The following is a 16,409-nucleotide window of genomic DNA, read 5'->3' as shown; positions in this document are numbered from 1 at the left end:
ACGATCTGCATCTACATGATGATTTATTTTTATTTCTTCTTCCCATAAAATACTAATTTTTATTTCCAGTCCACCACAGTTAAAGTGCTTCATTAAAATCAAACTAAGAATAACGGGCAGAGTCTAAAGAGTGAAACATAACGGCAGGCGGTCTACATAAAACAATCGACAAGTTTAAGTTCACATTTCATCTTCACTAACAGTCAGTGACATGAAAAGACGACATGATCAGAGCTGTAACTTCAGTCATGAATTAGTGAGGACATGTTCATTTAGTTTTGTCATCAGTCACTTTTCTTTTCTGACATTTCAAATTAAAACAGGGTTTCTCTGATGTTTGTCTCTTTCGTTTTCATGATGACACAGTTTGAGATTCAATGTCTCAGGTTTGTAGTGAGAACATGAGACAGACGGTCAACTGGGGGACGTGAAGAACCTCCTTCCAGGTTCTGGTCGACCTCTGAGGACAGAAAACAATCCAACACAGAGGACATTAAAGAAACATCTGACAGAGTTGATATGTGACCACATACACCGTTGTCATAGTAACAGCCTCCTCGGAGTTAGAGACTTGTTGAGGTCTTACGTGGTACTGAAAGCATTTCCCAGGTTTCTGATTCTTCCTCTCAAAGATCCTCCGCTGGGAGTTTTGTAGTAGCTGTTCAACTCTGGAGACGTCAGTGGTTTAAACAACCGACCTGAAGGAAGATAAATCGCTTTGGAAATGAAATGTAATATTCTCACCGTGACAAATGTGGGAAATGTAAAATATTTCAGGAACTATGAAGTTTCTCTGATGTCTCAATGAGTCTTTGAGGATTCTGGAAAAATGTCCAGAGGATCAGAAATTATTTTTCATCTGAACATTAGAGAAACAAACATCAGCCATTAGAGCTGCTGGACAACAAACCATATCCATCATCCTGGCCGATCTTTGCACTGGAGGATGAGGTCTGATCCATCTGGATGGACAGGACTCGTCTCCAATAGTCTTCAGGAAGAGACAACAGGCGGCAGACTACCTGATCGACCGATATTAACACTGACATTAAACGACTGTGATGTGAGAAACTGCCCTCACCCTGGTGGACATTCAGAAGACGCTGACCTTTGGCTGAGTGTTTGTATCTTTCATGATGGTTGTTGGAGACGGCTCAGACATCCCATGACCCACGATGGTCGGTCCAAAGACCCGGGCCAAATTATTGTGGTCCATCTGGCACTGGGGACTCCTCATCACCCTGGACAATGAGGGCAAACCATGGACGTTAACCACAAGATGACACAACACAGACAAGACCACCAGTGACCAGTCTCTATGACAGCTGCTAAATGAAGCTCATCCGTGGTCAGCTTGTCCTTACTTGTGTAAGTGAAGCATGAGGAAAGCCAGAGTATCTCTGTTGGCCTTCGGCAGCTCGGCTATGGCCTGATAAATGATGGCTGAGCTTTTGTCCTCGTCAGCCAGCTCTGAAACACAGAAACAAAGAGCTGATCCAGGCCTCTTTTGGATGTGTTTATTTTTCATGTGGCTGTGTTCTCCAGACCTGAAGCCTCCATGAATGTTCTGTGCAGCCTGAAGGTGATCAGAGGCTCCTTCAGTTTCCTCAGGAAGTCTTTCAGGAGTCCACAGACCACATGGACATCTTGGACTTTATTGAGCATCAGAGCAGGTTTCCCCTGAAGGAATCGATCCCTGAGCTCCTTCACCAGACGTTCACCTCCAGGAACTCTGTAGAGACCTCTCTGCAGATGGAGAAAAATAGATGAGAAGACTTATTAACAGAAGAATGACTTGATTTGTTCATTCGTCTGAACAACAGTCAAATGTGTTGACTTTAAGTTGACGGAGACCTCAGCTCACCTCCTGCAGCCCCCTCCTCTCAATCTCTGCCACACAATCCACAATCAGTAGAGGTACTCTGGGATGAGTCACTGGTGCAAAAACCTCCAACGAGTCCTGAACATGAGCAGCGCTTCATTCAGACAAGCATCATAGGGTTTTACTGACATAACTCCCATGCTGTTGCCTCCTTCTCTTCTCTTTTCTTGTCTTTACCAACATTTCTTCACATGAACTGCTTCTGTTCAAGGTTTCTACCTCTAAAGGGTTTTACCACTGTCTGATGAGCCGCTCTGGCTTCAGTAAAATGTCTCAAGACAATCTGGACGATTTATGCTATGAATAAAGTTGGAAAAGAATGATTGAGTGTTGATGAATACAGAAGTCTGTCTCTATCTGATCCTACGTTGATGTTTTATAGTGACAGAAGAACTGATCAACCTTAGTGTTTCATCCGCAGTCAGACTGAAGCCTCATCAACACTGATTCACTGAGTTTTCCAGGTTGTGACCTGAGTTGTTCACATTTAGTTTTAATGTCAGATCTGATAATTTTATTTTTACGTGTTAAAGACTAAATAACACAATCACCAGATTAATAATGGTGATAATCAATAGCAGCAGTAAAAGCTAAAAACAGCAGAATTCTGTTTGCAGTGCATCATGCAGCATTAATCAGGTTCTGCATCAACGTTTTTTCTGGAGGTTTATTCTGATGGGCACAAACCAACGATACCCTCAGGACATTCATTCAAAGAGGACTGAACTAAACTGAAGTACCGTCTGAGTTGTACTTCCTGGCATGGCATTGGAGGGCGAACATCTCTCGCTGAATTTCAGTTTACACTCTGGATGAGCGACCACCCGACAGTTCCTGCACTTCACCGCTATCTTCCCAAAGCGAATCCTCTTCCCACATGGCAGGCATGTCTCCGGCCGGATCACCTGGAGGGAGGCGCTGTGTTACTCTGTCAGTTTGACTGGGCTTTAAAAGTCAGTATCAAGGTGGCGGTACCGTTTTAGACAGAAACATATGTTTGAGGGGTTTCTGAGCTCTGCAGGTGTAAACTGGTCTCTTCTCCACGATAGTTTCAAGTTGAGTTTCATGCTCTACCACAGTGTTGTCACAGGGAAACCACACTGAGGTTTGGTCTGAGGAACAGAGGACATCTCATAACTTTAGTTTTCTTTGCTCTCCAGATGTTGGGTTAGTGTTAGAGAGCAGCAGCAACACTCAGGAAACATACAAGTTAAATTACACATGATGTTCCAGATCAAAGACCAGCCGCCAAACATGACAGAGGGACTGAAATAAGCTATTTAGATTAAGTAATCAGTGACACTTAATGGTGAAACTAAATCTAAATCTAAATCTGACTGATTTGATGACTCAACCATGGCTGCAGACTATGTCAGATTAAATTAATCATAGGAATTAGAGGCTGAGGAGTGGCAGCACTCTCTCCTAAACAAAGCTTTATCTCATCTGAAATTCTTACTCTTAGAGCAAAGGTCTTCAACAGGGGATCATTGGTTGATTAGACACACACACACATATATATACAATTGATAATATATATAAAATTAATAACTAATCAAATAATTTATATTTGAACATGTGCATTATTTGAATAGTTTAATACTGAATGCAAAATGATAATATTCATATATATATTTATAAACAGCACTCGGTCGAATTTAATATAGAACAGGTATATTAGGTAGGGGGTCCCAACTTAATCTCTCCATGAGTTTGAGGGTCCGTGACCTGCAAAACATGGAAGACCCCTGGCCTAGAGTAAAAAGCAGGTGGACGATAACACAACAAGAATGGTTTCTGTTTTAGATGAGAGACTGAGTTTTTACTGGAACAAAATCAAACATTGAAAGTGAATAAAACTAAAGCAGTAAAACTGTCATGATCAAAAGTGTTTTAAGGTTTACTAGGATGATGATGAAAGAGAATGAAACTCTCTAGTGTACTGCCACCATGACATGATGGTTTAGGAGTTTTGATTTGACTTGTACAAATATAATAGAACTGTCCGATTTCCTCACCTCCTCCTCCCTCGACTGAAAGAGCACACTCCTGAGTGACGGACCGCATCGGGTTTTCAGGGGTTTCTTGTGTGATTCCCACCACCATGTGTATCTGGCTTCCAGTCTCAGGAGTCACCACAGACGCCTTCACTACCGTCTCCACTTCCTGAGATAAGCACAACACTCTGGCTTATACAGATTTACATTACAACAAGAAATTAAATCTATCTCTCTCTCTCTGTCTCTCTCTCTCACTCTGAAACACACTAATCCCTAACCCTCTACCATTGGGGGGGACCTGTCCACGCCAAGGGGTCCCAGCCTCTTAACCATTGGGGCACCATCGCAATGATCGCCCCGTCCCGGGTAGAGAGACCTCACACCTAAGTGCGGAGCAACCAAGCACCCAGGCTGAAGGGACCCAAGGGACCCAAGGGTTCTACTGGTTGACTTAAAATCTAAAATACAGTTAAAAAGGGGCATCAACAGGCCCAGAGTCATCAGGATACACGGTGATGTACAGCCGAGTCATCAGTATAACTATGGAAGTTGATGCCATGTCTCCTGATTATTGTCCCCCTGGAGGAGCACATAGAGGTTAAAGAGAGTTGGGCCTAGAATGACCCCTGGGGAACCCCACACTCAATCTCATGGCTTACTGAGGAACAGGTATCCAGACTCACGAAAAAGCTTCTATCAAAGAGGTATGAGATGAACCAGTTAAGAACAGAACCAGAGGCCAACCAGGAGCCTCGGTCTGCCTCCTGCCGTGGGTCGGCTGTATGACGTATTGGGTAAAATCAAGGTAATGCAAAATGTTTAAAAGTTCCCTGGACACAGAGTTCCAAAGAGACATCAATGTTAAAATCAGCACAATTGACAAAGGCTTTGGAAATCCTTCCTGATAAAAGAGGAGGAGTAAGTAATGACTGAAAGTTACTTCGCACAGATCAACAAGGCTGAACTACATTATTGCGTTATCACTACAGGGTGCCCATATCCAGTATCGGTGAGGTTATAAGTCTGTACAGGTCAGAGATCCTCTGGACTGACTGTTCCTTAGAGGAATGTCCAGCGCGTTGCTGTGTTTCCAACATCACAGAAACATGTAAAAGGAAATCATACAAAGTGTGTTATGTTAGTGATCACTGTTCTCTTCACCTTCTCGATAGTTTTTCTGTCCAACAGCTCTGAAGACAAGTTTACTCCACGGCCTCGCTTCCCAACTGAAAGACCAATGCCTGGGCCCAACGACGACCGCTGCAGAGTAGCAACAAAGCAACAGAGCAATAGAGCAACAGAACTTGTGGTCACCTCTCAGTTATATGAATTGTATAGACATTTCTATTACATAAACCTTGGACAGTTTGTCCTATCAACGCTGCAGATTGTCATAAACATAGTTTCACCACTTACCCTCTTCTCTCTGACTCGAGATCTCAGTGGTTTAATCACAGTCGTGTCCAAGTCCTGAAACCATGAGGATATAAATCATTGGTCAGTATGTTTCCTCAGCTAACAAAGAGTCTGACTTTTGAGTGTCAAGTATCACCAAGAACCAAATCTAATCACATCTCAAATGTACGCTGCTCAAAAAAAAGAGTTTTTAATTCAAATTTAGCATCAAGTCAATGAAACTTTTGGGATATTGATCTCAAGTCTAGAGTATAAAGTACATCATGTGCGTACCATGTCGTCATCTGTCCGATCGTAGCTGATATCAGAGTGAGACAGGAAGGACGACTCATCGATCACACATAATCTGAAAGAAGAACATGTTTTAAACAGTGTCAGTAATCAAACCCTTGTTAACGCATCACATTTATGCATTCATTCATTCACACTGCTGCTAGGTCCACTGAGGAGTTCCTCCTTGAAAATGGAGTCTCACCCTAAATATTTAGAGTGCTGTGACTGGCTGGAGTCTCACCGTTTGCTGCTCCTGTGCAGAGTTACATTCGCTCCTTTGTGTTCAAATGTGGCCAGGAGAGATTTCTGCTCATCGTTCAGACAGGCGCTGGATTTACTGTCGTGGACCAAGATGTCGCACATCAACTGCATTTGTCTCTGCTGCGAACACAGACATGTTGACATGTTGAGTTGTCAGGGACCCCTGCAGGGTGCACCAGAAAAAAAACTCACGATTGCTACACTTCAGATCTAACTGTTCCTTCCACCTGCTGAGCTAGGATTGATATCCTGCAGTTTGAACATTTCATTCATCAAATCAACGATGTCGTCGTCATCATTATAATCCTCCTCCTCCTCTGCTTTTCTTCTGCCCTCCTTCCCTATGAACACCCCCTCCCTGCAGACTCCTGTGTTGAAGAGTCTTCCATTTCTGATTCTGGATCTCACCAGGTACTGGTAGTCTGCTTCCATCTTGTAGCGTTTCTTCATCTCAACATCCAACTGGTTTCTGGCGTGTTTCAGTTTAACCTCCAGAGCAGCTTTGGTCACATCAGATTTCACCAGCAGCTCTTTGTATTTTTTCAGCTCCAGCTCAGCATGCAGCCATTTCTTCCTGACCGTCTCAAAGTTTTTCAACACCTCTACAAACTCTGAGAGAAACCAGAAAGAGGGGATTAATGGGGAGAAAACAGAACCTGGACCTCTAGGCAGACCCCTCTGGTTCAGGTGATTCTCTTTCTCTCAGTTGTATTGTCTTGGTGAAGACAGAAGCCAAGATCATTATTAACAGTCAGTGTATTTACATGCAGAGCTTAATGGAGCTTTGCTCTAAACTCTACTTTCTGACTACAGTCCTTGTCCCAGTTTACATGCAGCGCAAGAAAATCTGATAACTGTTCTCCTCCTCCACACTAGGGGGCGACACGTGTCTTTCCAGTGGGTTAATACCACGTTAATACAGCTCGATTTCTGGTTGACCTATTACGTCATATAATAAACAAGAGTTGTTCATGCGGCAGACCGGACCAAACCATAGGGATAATACTACATTTTTTAATCTAGTACATAATGTGCGCATTAATTCTGATGCAGGTAAGATATGTGCTGTCCCTCAGACGGTTCTTCTTCTACGGCGATCGGCTTCTTGGTGTTTTTGTTCCAGGGTCACACGCCAGCGCAGCGGTTGTGGAGCATGCGCACACGCATTATCCGATGGAAAGATGCGATTCACTGTTTACATGCCGGAGAAAACCGAATTCCAATCGCATTATCTGGGCGTCTCAATCGGATAATGAAAACGCTGATTTTAATCGGAGTCACGTGTTTACATGCACTTAAGTTCTGTTATAGTCCGATTAATTTATTTATTTTTTTCACGTGCATGTAAACGCACTGAGTGTGATGATGGAAACGAGCTCTATCAGCACATTCCTACTGAATTCAACAGCAACATTTAGGCTGCCCGATGATAAAACGTGTTCTTAAAGAACAAAACACGAATGTCTCCTTCTTCATAAAGATCTGAATACCATTAACAGATATCATATGATGAGTGCCGTTTGTCATATAATGTTGAATCAGAGCTGGTCTGTCTCACCCAGCTCAGTGTTTACACTGTTTTCCTCCATGTTGATCCTCTGCAGACACAGAGCCAGCAGCTCCTCCACGATGAGCCGAGACTCCCCCATGGCCGTCCAGACAAGCACCACTTCCTGTCACTGACAACAGTCTTTTCATGAAGAAACAGTAGAAATGAGTTCAACTCAAGCAGCTTCTACAGAGACAGAGTTTTTAAGAGTCACTTCAGTCCAGTGGTGGACACCATGACCAGTAAATAGTGCAGGGCCATAAACAGCCTTTCAGGTTCACCAGATATTAAATAGGATTCACACAACCACTGTTATTTAATATGATATATGAAATGTGGAATTCTCTTAAATATATATCTAAAACAAGTCATTTAAGACCAACTGATGCAATGAGTAGCTTTTCATTTCTTCAACAACCATGTGGAAAGACACATCCTATGTCATGGGGCTCAGATAGTGAAAGAGGTTCAGGGAGCATGAGACCAGACCAGAGTCCAGACCTGAACCCAGAGAGAATGTTTGGGATGAGCTGGAGACTCAGACTCTGACATCATCAATACAAGATCTGAACTAAAAACACTGGATGGAAGAAACCTGGAGACATTGGAGAAGCTTCTTATTGAACCAATGGAGTCAACGCTGGAGGAGCTCCGCCCACAGACTAGAGGGGAGGAGCTTTTATTGGCCAGGCTGTGGAAATCTAGGTATTGATTGTTAAATAAATACATATCCAGCTGTTTGTTGTTAAATAAATATATATTCCGTTGTTTCTTGTTAAGTGCATATCGAATTCTTTGTTGTTAAATAAATATATATCCAGTTGTTTCTTGTTAAATAAATATAATCCAGGTGTTTCCTATTAATTAGGGACGTGATTGAGGAGAAGAGCTAAATAAACTAGAATCGCTCTGATGTTTCAGGTTCTTTTGTTGTTGAGCTCAGTTTCCAACAGAACTTTAAATCATTCAAACATTTTGACGAGTGTTTTTACCTGAACTCACCTGAGAACCGCTCCCGCTCCATTACTCGGCGCCCTGGAAACTCTCCGCTCCACAGGGACCGAACACTTACGACACAACCGGTTGGTTTAGAGTCTTCTTCGTTGGCAGCTGGTCTCCAGCCGGTTGGGTTAGGGTAAACCCTTGACCGCCCCCTTGCGGTCAAACGTCAGCAGTTCATCCACCTGCTACCCGTAATAATCTCTATTGAAAGTTCAGGGACACCGAAGCATCACAATAAATTCTCGTCTAAATAACTTCACCTGAACAAAGATGATAAAAATATTAAACCAAGGAATTTTGCTATTATCCCCTTCATTTCACAACCAGTGGGACATCCATCATTCTTATTTCTGTTGATGTGTTCAGGAAGAAAATAAAAGTTTAATAAATCATAATCCGTTTAGTTAGTGTGCTGGTTAAAGGAAAGCCAGAGGATCCAGTATTATTTTTAGATTTTAAGGACAGACAATCTACAAACAGAAACATGTTTTCCAGATGCTTTGTTTTCTCTTCTCTTTATTCGTGCATCTCTCATCACAACTGGAAACAGTTTTACATTCACCACAGACAAAAACAACAGATGTAACACTCACATACACACTGCCATGTCTGTATCACTGTGTACGGAGACACAACCAACTGGGACAGAAACATTTCAACTTGCAGGAACACAGCCACCATGTTGAACACCACCCTGTGCTTTATGCAAAGCTAAGCTAAGCAATTGCTGCTGTAGTGTCACTACATTGTAAAAACTGTGCCAACATGTGACTCTGACTACCACAGAAACAGTTCAGTACCAACATGGCCACTGTGGTCTGCAGGCACTATGATAATTGATGCTAACATTGCTAGGATACAAAAACTGTAAAAATACAAAATGATCATGATTTTATTACAAATCAAACACACTGTTAAAAATGATCAGCAATTGGGTCAGAGGTCATGGTGGATGTTGCTGACCCTTTGACAGCAGCATCAGGTGATGGATGTACCAACCAGTGGAGGTTTGTTGTTCAGGGCCGTCAGGGGTCAAACAGTTTAAAACAACATTGATGTGGACTCAGGATGAGGTTAGCTGGTCAACTTCTACTCACTTTAAACTAAAACAATCTTTAACACTTTAACAGAAACTGACCACATGCTGACAGATGACTTCCTTTGTCTTATTTTTATTTATGTTTTTTACTTTGTAAAAGTTTACAATAATTACTAATTATAACAGATCATCGGTAACCCTAATGAGCAGTCGAGGTGAATGGAGGGCAGTTCCACATGCAGTCACTAAAATACATCCATGATAAGAGTAAACGGTTGTTTGTGTTGGATATTTCACATTGTTGACTTCCTGTTAGGGCTCCAAGGGATTGAAGGAGTTAAAGAAACTGAAGGGCTTGATGGGACTGTAGGAGGTGATGAAGGGGTGGATTTTGCTACTTGCAGGCTACTACTGGATTTATTAGCACCATCCACAGAGATAGGAAGGCTAATGGTGTCAGTCTGTTAGCAATGTTATCAATTCAAAGACTGATCATCCACTTCATTAATGGCTACCAGGTCCTGTTCAGCTCGATCAGACCAAGAACTAAACACGTCACTAAAGAAGAACTACAGATCAGAGATCAGTTTACAGATTAGAGACATGTGTTCATTCTCACTATTGCAGATTCAGGACACAATGGATTTAATTTACAATGACATGCTGTCTGTCAATGAAAAACACCTGGGAACAAGCGGAAGCCTGGTGGCTTCCACTTCACCATCCATTGTGTCAAAGCAAGCCTGGAGCCTTGTGGTTATTTAGGTGTGTTTTGATGAACATGTCTGTATTCTAATCAAAGAACACTGAAAACAGGAAGTAAGTTCTCTGTTCCACTACTGCTAGTACGTCTACTACTATGACTACTGTTTCTATAAGAGCTCAGAAAAGGGATGAGTTTCAGGATGGATGAGAAGATGTTGAAGCTCTTCAAATAATTGGTTCCTAAATTACAAAAACCCTTTGCATTGTATGTAATACATACATCTATTACATTATGTTTCTATTCCATTGTTCTAGATTGAATTTGGTGCCAGAGATAGAGTTATAGAGGACTTTTAACTAATTGTTGCTTTGAGGGTTAAGTTACAAGTTGTAGTAATGTTATTTGGCCTTATTCAGCCTCTTGCTTAGCTGCAGGGGTTGTTTTAGGGCTCAGTAGTAGCTGAAGTTTTACAGTTACAGGTAGTCAGACAGTCGTATTGGAGTTTATGTACATGACATTATGATGTAGTACAGGGCTCAATGTTTAAGTACAAGTATAAGATGTAGTACTAGTTTTAAAGTTGTGGTAAGACTCTACTGTATTTTGGACAAGAAGGGACACTTCAGTACTTTGTTAGACAAACCAAGGTGACAGGTGGGATGCTGTTGCTTTATGATAAAGATGTAATGTTAGACCGTCCACCAGGAGGTGCCACAATCCTCTGAGCAGAGCGACGAGGTATATGGTCATCAATCTGACTCCCTGGACAGAACAAGAACAAGAAAAAGAAGACTGATCAGAAAAGAAATAATTTAAGCCTTGCTAACCCCTGATCAATATTAACTGTTCTGATAATTGATCACTATTATTGATCAGAATATGTCTGTAACAGGTGCTTGCCTACCTGCGAGAGTAAATCCTGATTGGTGGAGGTTCCGGGGGCCAGTCTGGGTCTTTGGACATGGGGGGGGCCTGGTTGTTGGAGTGGGCGGGACTGATTTTGTCATACTGATGACATCATGGACTGGACCATCATAGTTCCCACGAGGGACACCACGGGCCTCTGCCATCTGAAATGTTTTACACGTGTTTATATTGGCTAGTATGTTTGTACATGAACATCTGGAGTTAATAAACAATTATGAGACAGATTTCTTTCCTCAATTTTCAGTTAAGTTGCTGGTAGTTGTGTTACCTTGCTGCGGGCTTTGATCCTCTTGTAGACAGCATCTGGAAAAGCTTTTCTGGGGACGAAGCGACCCAAACCTTCTGTCACACTGAGTTTTCCATCTTCCAGAACAACTCGACCGCCACTGATGACCACAGATGCCACACCTCGAAACTCCAAACCCTCCAGAATGTTAACTTCCACCGTCTGTGCACAGGAGTATGACGATGATGAGCTATGATCACCACAATGGTTTTGATTTGGATGGAGTTGACTGATACAGGATTATTGTTACCAGGTTGTGAGTCTTTGCAGAAACAGTTTGAGTTTCCTTCGGGTTCCAAATGACGATATCGGCATCAGATCCAACAGCAATCCGTCCTGAACACATAGATTACATCATTCTGCTGATAAGGGAATACCATTTTAACAGTGGATTCATCAAATCAAGCATCATTGCTGCAGGAGTTTGCATGAACATCACCTGTCCTCTTTCATACAGTGAAGAAAGGATTCTACCAAACTGTCTCTGTCTTCTCCTCAGTGTAACCGATTGATATGATACCTTTGCGTGGGTAAATGTTGAAGAGTTTTGCAGCGTTGGTGCTTGTTACTGCAACAAAATCATTCTCATCCATCTTCCCTGTGGCCTGCAGAGACAAAGAAAAAAATGGAAATGTGAATGTCTCCCAGGAGAAACAGTCTGAAATGTGTTATCCAATGTCATTTACTATGAATGAAATGAGCCAATGTATCAACCTTCGACACCAAGGGACAGACATAGGCAGGAAAAAGTCTAAATGTAGATCGTACCACAGCTCTATCCCAGACCACTGACATCCTTTCCTCGATGCCGTTGGTGCCCTCTGGAATCAAAGTGAAGTCATCTTTACCAATGGCTTTCTGGGCAGTGGAAAAACTGGCCTGAGCACTGGAAGTCACCTGAAGGTCTCCACTGGAAAACACAACAACCTGTCAAGTTTTCCTTCTACAGCTGGATCCTGGTTCAGGTGTAGGGGGTGAGCTGAAGTAGCTGAAGGAGGTGAGCTTTACATGACACGTGTAATTACTGCACGTCACTAACTGTGTGCCTCTCTCTTTCCCAAAGTGTCTGATCTTTCTGGGCAGATGACTTCATGCTAGCCATGCTAACAGCTGGCGTCATGCTAACAGGTGAATACTAACCATGCTAAGAGAGAGGTCAGGTACTGTGGAGTTGAAGGGTCAGGGTTTAGGGGTGGACTCATGACGAAGGCTGCTGCTGTGGCCCAGTCTTTGGACCAATAGTGGGACCCATCAGTGGCCAGACTGGCTGTGATTGGTTCCCCATACACCACGATACCTGAGCACAGACAAAAAAATATTCAACCACCCATCCATTATCTATTAGTCCGGACCCTTAGAGGGTGACATGGGGCGGAGAAGAATTTTTACAGAAGCAGGTTGGACCGAACTGAGCACTAAGGGGTAGTGGAGTGGAGCTTGGGGAGAAATGTTGCTGGTGATGAAGATGAGAATGAGGAGAAGACAATGGTCACCTTTCTTCCTGGCTTTAGCGATGACATCAGCTGCAGATTTACTCATCACCTTGGTGATGTAGAGTGGGCAGTTGGCTTGTTTGGCGATGGTGATAGCCCGATACACCGCCTCCGTCTCCACCTTAGACACAACACCGTAAAACATCACACATTCAGGGACTCATTCTACTTTCTAAGCTGTGAGGTTCTCTTAGTGTCTACTAGCTGCAGTTAGCTTTAGTTAGTTTCTTTTAGTCTTGGTGATAAATGGCCAAAAAATTAAGTATATTCTTACTAATCATCCTGTAACTGTTTATTTAACATTTATATTGATACCTACGTCTTCAGGATGAGATAAAACATGTCCTTCAGGTCCAGTGAGGCCGACGCTCAGAAGTTTCTTCTGCTCCTGAAACACAAATGCATTAACCTTCCATTAATTAATGTAAACATCCAGAGCTCTCATCTCATTATTGGTCAGGGAGTATTACCTCATCAATGATGTCACCATTCTCAGCATGGACCTGAGCAATGGCTCCAAGATCCCGAAGGACCCCAAACGCCTCGTAGAGCTGGTCCCATGACAAGAGGAAGCAGATTCAGTTATAGGAAGTGAAACAACAAACAAACAAACAAACACAAAATGACAAGAGGCCAACCTGAGAGTCAGAGCTCTGGTATTTATCTTTGTAGGCCATGAAGAAAAGGAAGGAGTTCACACCTGGAACATACTAACTGTAGTTAACACCTGTCTGAGTATTGATCAGCAGTTATCAACAGGTTATTGATTGATGATTGATTGAACCTTTATCTTTGACGAGTGTCTCCAGCTCCTCATACAGCCCTTCATGCCACCGAGTAATGTCCAGGTGGAGTGAGAAGTCACAACACGCCCTCTGCTCCGCCATCTCTTTCCACTGATCGAGCGCTGACAGTAAACTAGTCCCTGGCTCCACCAGCACGTGGTCCACTGTCAACAGAAACAGCACTTTAGTGAAGCCGGAAGCTATGGAGTCAGTGTTTAGAGATTAGTACTGACTTATGGTGGTGGTTCCTCCGGACAGGGCAGCTCTGGTTCCCTGGTAGAAGTCGTCGGCTGGATTCATGCCTTTCTGCGGAGCGTGGAGGTTGGTGTTGGCATCGATTCCTCCGGGGATCACCAGCTGACCATACGCATCAACCGTCTTCACACCAGACGGGACGATCAGACTCTCACCGATCTGTCTGATTAGGACACACAGTAAGTCTGATCAAACTAACAACACCTGTTTGATAAAAGCTGAATCAGTGAGAGGATTCAGGATTCATTTACTTGATGATCCCATCCTCAACGTAGACATCCGCATAGAACGACTGGTCATCATTGACAATCTTTCCTCCTTTGATGATTAGACGGTCACTCTGGGAACAGATGGACAGAGAGGAGTGTTAGGGGTGGTAAAATATTAATAAATAGACCAGACGTTTGTTTTTTTTTTACCTAGAAATAAAAACCTTCTATTGGAGCAATGAGGCGGTATCATTCTCCAGCCATGATTTTCCACAATACTGCTACTAATACTAATAATATTACCACTAATTAATAAATAAAAAGAATGATAAAATACCAAAAATAACCCCTCCCTCTGGGAGTTTTAAAACTTTGAATATTTATTTTGGAAGAATATTTCAAATATATAATTATATGTGTGTTTCAGTTGATTGGTCATTTTCATTTCCAAGTCATTTAATGACTTGAAGTCGCTTAACCAAATTATAATATGCTTGATTTTGATTTCTTCAGAGACTCACTGCATCCTGAATCAGTCAATACTACTACTAATAATTTATTTCATTTTCATTTGTATTTTATCACTATAAGTCTATTCTAATAGTCTGTGTTGTTGATGAGTGGAAATGTGGTTGTTCTTTTTTCATGAGGCTGTAGGGCAGTGCCCCCCTCCCCAGCCCCCCAAGAGAAAATTCGAGACACGCCCCTGCACGTTGGAAAAATTGATGGTGGTAACAAATCTGAGATCTGTCAAAAAACTGGTTCAGTGCATCTGTAATTCCAGGTAGGCCCAAAATAAACCGTGATGACCTTCACGATGAACAGCTGATTGCTTCTGCACAACAGCTGTTTTTCCCAGGTGTGAATGTAAAGCTGAAACGTCCTAGAGTCCTGAATTCCGCGCGTCTTAGCCACATCATCATCATCATCATCTTTAAGGTCAAATTCATTAACTAATTCATAAATGTATCAATCACAGCATCTGCAGAACCCCTCCTCTAAACCCGGCCTGGCACCCTGCTCTCAGCATCCCGTATCCAAGGCCTGCTCCCCCCGGTTCTGAGGGCTCGGTTCGTTTGGACCTACCGCGGGTCTCGGGGAGCTCTTCTTGGGCTGGAACGACATCCTGATGGATCGGTGATCGGCTGATTGATCCGGCTACGCACACGCACAGACTCAGCTATTGTTCCTGTTGCCTCTTCGTCAATTTACCGACAACACGTTCACTCAGCTTCCTATAGGACTTACCAAAATAAAAGCCCCGGAGATGGTTTGAGTTTTTACCTCAGTAGAACTATTTATTTTTTATTGCTATTTATAATTAATGACACAGATTGAGCACAGACTCGACCACAGTATATGTTGTGAAAAATACATAGACCGTGGAAGATGATTAAACATTAACATAATGGATTATTATAGAATATTAGCAACATAGATTATAATAGAATATTAAAAGTTTGGAGGTCAGTGTGAGCTGACAATGTCAGCATTGTAGTTTTCAGAAACATGATGGAGCTGTAAACAGTGTCAGTTTCTTTGCAGGTGGTTTTTGTCTCCTGTCTGCAGATTTAATAATGAACTCAGACCTAAATTACCAGGACACAAACCCATTACATACTCAGAACTGGAAGGACTGGGAGAACTGGTTTGGGTTTGGAAGGAGTTTAATGAAATAAATCAGTCTGACCTGAGATAAAACAAACACATCCTGAACTAATTTAATGTAGCTATGGCAACAAAGAAAATGAACATTCTTTGTTTGCAGTTATATATACTCTTTTAAAATGAATGATTTGTTAAATCATCTGAACCTGTCTCTTGCCGTAGTTTTCCTGGTTGGAGGGAAACACCACTGTCTGTCCTCCTCCTCTCGCTGCTTCTCCTACATCATCGATGTTGGTTCGAGTTTGAACAGTTTGACGTCTCTGTGTCTGTGGACTGAACGACTCAAAGTTCAGGGTCTTGTTCTCGAAAGCTCCTTCCACGTTACAGAACATCCCTCCATACTTCATCCGAGGACGAGGAGAGTCTGAACCGAGCCGAGACAAAAGAGATGAGCAGTCATCCTCCTGAGAAAACCTCCTCTCAGACATCATGGACAGAAGTGATCAGAGACAAAGATGAGAAATGGAAGAAGAGGAGGAGGAGGAGGAGGAAGAGGAGGAGATCGAGCAGTATGAAGAGCAGGAAAAAGAGGATGAGGAGGAAGAGGGGGATTGGCAAATGACCCCAGGCATTGAATGAGGGAAAGGAAAAGGAGGCCATGGAGGGGGAGGAAGTCTGAGACATAAAAGAAGACACATGATAAAGCTGCTCGGGAGGA

General features: G+C 42.7%; 2 protein-coding genes across 5 annotated transcripts; both read right to left on the bottom strand.

The window, feature by feature from the left end:
• Positions 1–6: 6 nt before the first annotated feature.
• Positions 7–8,479, bottom strand: si:ch1073-416j23.1 (rac GTPase-activating protein 1). 3 transcript variants are annotated; one of them, XM_047609239.1, is made up of 17 exons: positions 8,374–8,479; positions 7,391–7,522; positions 6,241–6,443; positions 5,813–5,952; positions 5,572–5,644; positions 5,299–5,352; positions 5,044–5,142; positions 3,901–4,048; positions 2,858–2,994; positions 2,623–2,787; positions 1,865–1,960; positions 1,548–1,746; positions 1,365–1,470; positions 1,109–1,241; positions 911–1,022; positions 587–698; positions 7–460 (listed from the first exon to the last, which is right to left on the bottom strand). In XM_047609239.1, exons 2-17 carry the CDS (start codon positions 7,479–7,481, stop codon positions 415–417), a joined length of 1,914 nt encoding a protein of 637 aa, XP_047465195.1. In that variant the 5' UTR covers positions 7,482–7,522; positions 8,374–8,479; the 3' UTR covers positions 7–414. The 3 variants fall into 3 exon arrangements, with proteins under 3 accessions (XP_047465195.1, XP_047465197.1, XP_047465198.1); XM_047609241.1 differs by having other exon boundaries at positions 8,384–8,475; XM_047609242.1 differs by having other exon boundaries at positions 7,391–7,511; positions 8,384–8,460.
• Positions 8,480–8,882: 403 nt separating this feature from the next.
• Positions 8,883–16,179, bottom strand: dpysl4 (dihydropyrimidinase like 4). 2 transcript variants are annotated; one of them, XM_047608904.1, is made up of 15 exons: positions 15,898–16,179; positions 14,126–14,214; positions 13,853–14,037; positions 13,619–13,783; positions 13,473–13,534; positions 13,305–13,385; positions 13,154–13,222; positions 12,835–12,955; positions 12,482–12,638; positions 12,110–12,251; positions 11,862–11,946; positions 11,592–11,677; positions 11,324–11,503; positions 11,033–11,198; positions 8,883–10,890 (listed from the first exon to the last, which is right to left on the bottom strand). In XM_047608904.1, exons 1-15 carry the CDS (start codon positions 16,177–16,179, stop codon positions 10,799–10,801), a joined length of 1,962 nt encoding a protein of 653 aa, XP_047464860.1. In that variant the 3' UTR covers positions 8,883–10,798. The 2 variants fall into 2 exon arrangements, with proteins under 2 accessions (XP_047464860.1, XP_047464861.1); XM_047608905.1 differs by lacking the exon at positions 15,898–16,179 and adding an exon at positions 15,170–15,309.
• Between the last annotated feature and the right edge of the window lie 230 nt (positions 16,180–16,409).

The sequence above is a fragment of the Mugil cephalus genome, chromosome 16, assembly GCF_022458985.1.
Source record: "Mugil cephalus isolate CIBA_MC_2020 chromosome 16, CIBA_Mcephalus_1.1, whole genome shotgun sequence".
Lineage (NCBI taxonomy): Eukaryota > Metazoa > Chordata > Actinopteri > Mugiliformes > Mugilidae > Mugil > Mugil cephalus.
This window is presented reverse-complemented; position numbering and strand designations above follow the sequence as displayed.

Coding starts and splice junctions, on each gene's coding strand:
- dpysl4 (XM_047608904.1), bottom strand. CDS start 16,179: ATGTCTGAGAGGAGGTTTTCTCAGGAGGATGACTGCTCATCTCTTTTG. Junction 11,947..12,109: donor TGGTCTGGGATAGAGCTGTG/GTACGATCTACA, acceptor TTGTCTCTGCAG/GCCACAGGGAAGATGGATGA. Junction 11,199..11,323: donor GGATCAAAGCCCGCAGCAAG/GTAACACAACTA, acceptor AAAACATTTCAG/ATGGCAGAGGCCCGTGGTGT.
- si:ch1073-416j23.1 (XM_047609239.1), bottom strand. CDS start 7,481: ATGGGGGAGTCTCGGCTCATCGTGGAGGAGCTGCTGGCTCTGTGTCTG. Junction 4,049..5,043: donor ACAGAAAAACTATCGAGAAG/GTGAAGAGAACA, acceptor TGCTTATCTCAG/GAAGTGGAGACGGTAGTGAA. Junction 1,023..1,108: donor ATACAAACACTCAGCCAAAG/GTCAGCGTCTTC, acceptor TCGGTCGATCAG/GTAGTCTGCCGCCTGTTGTC.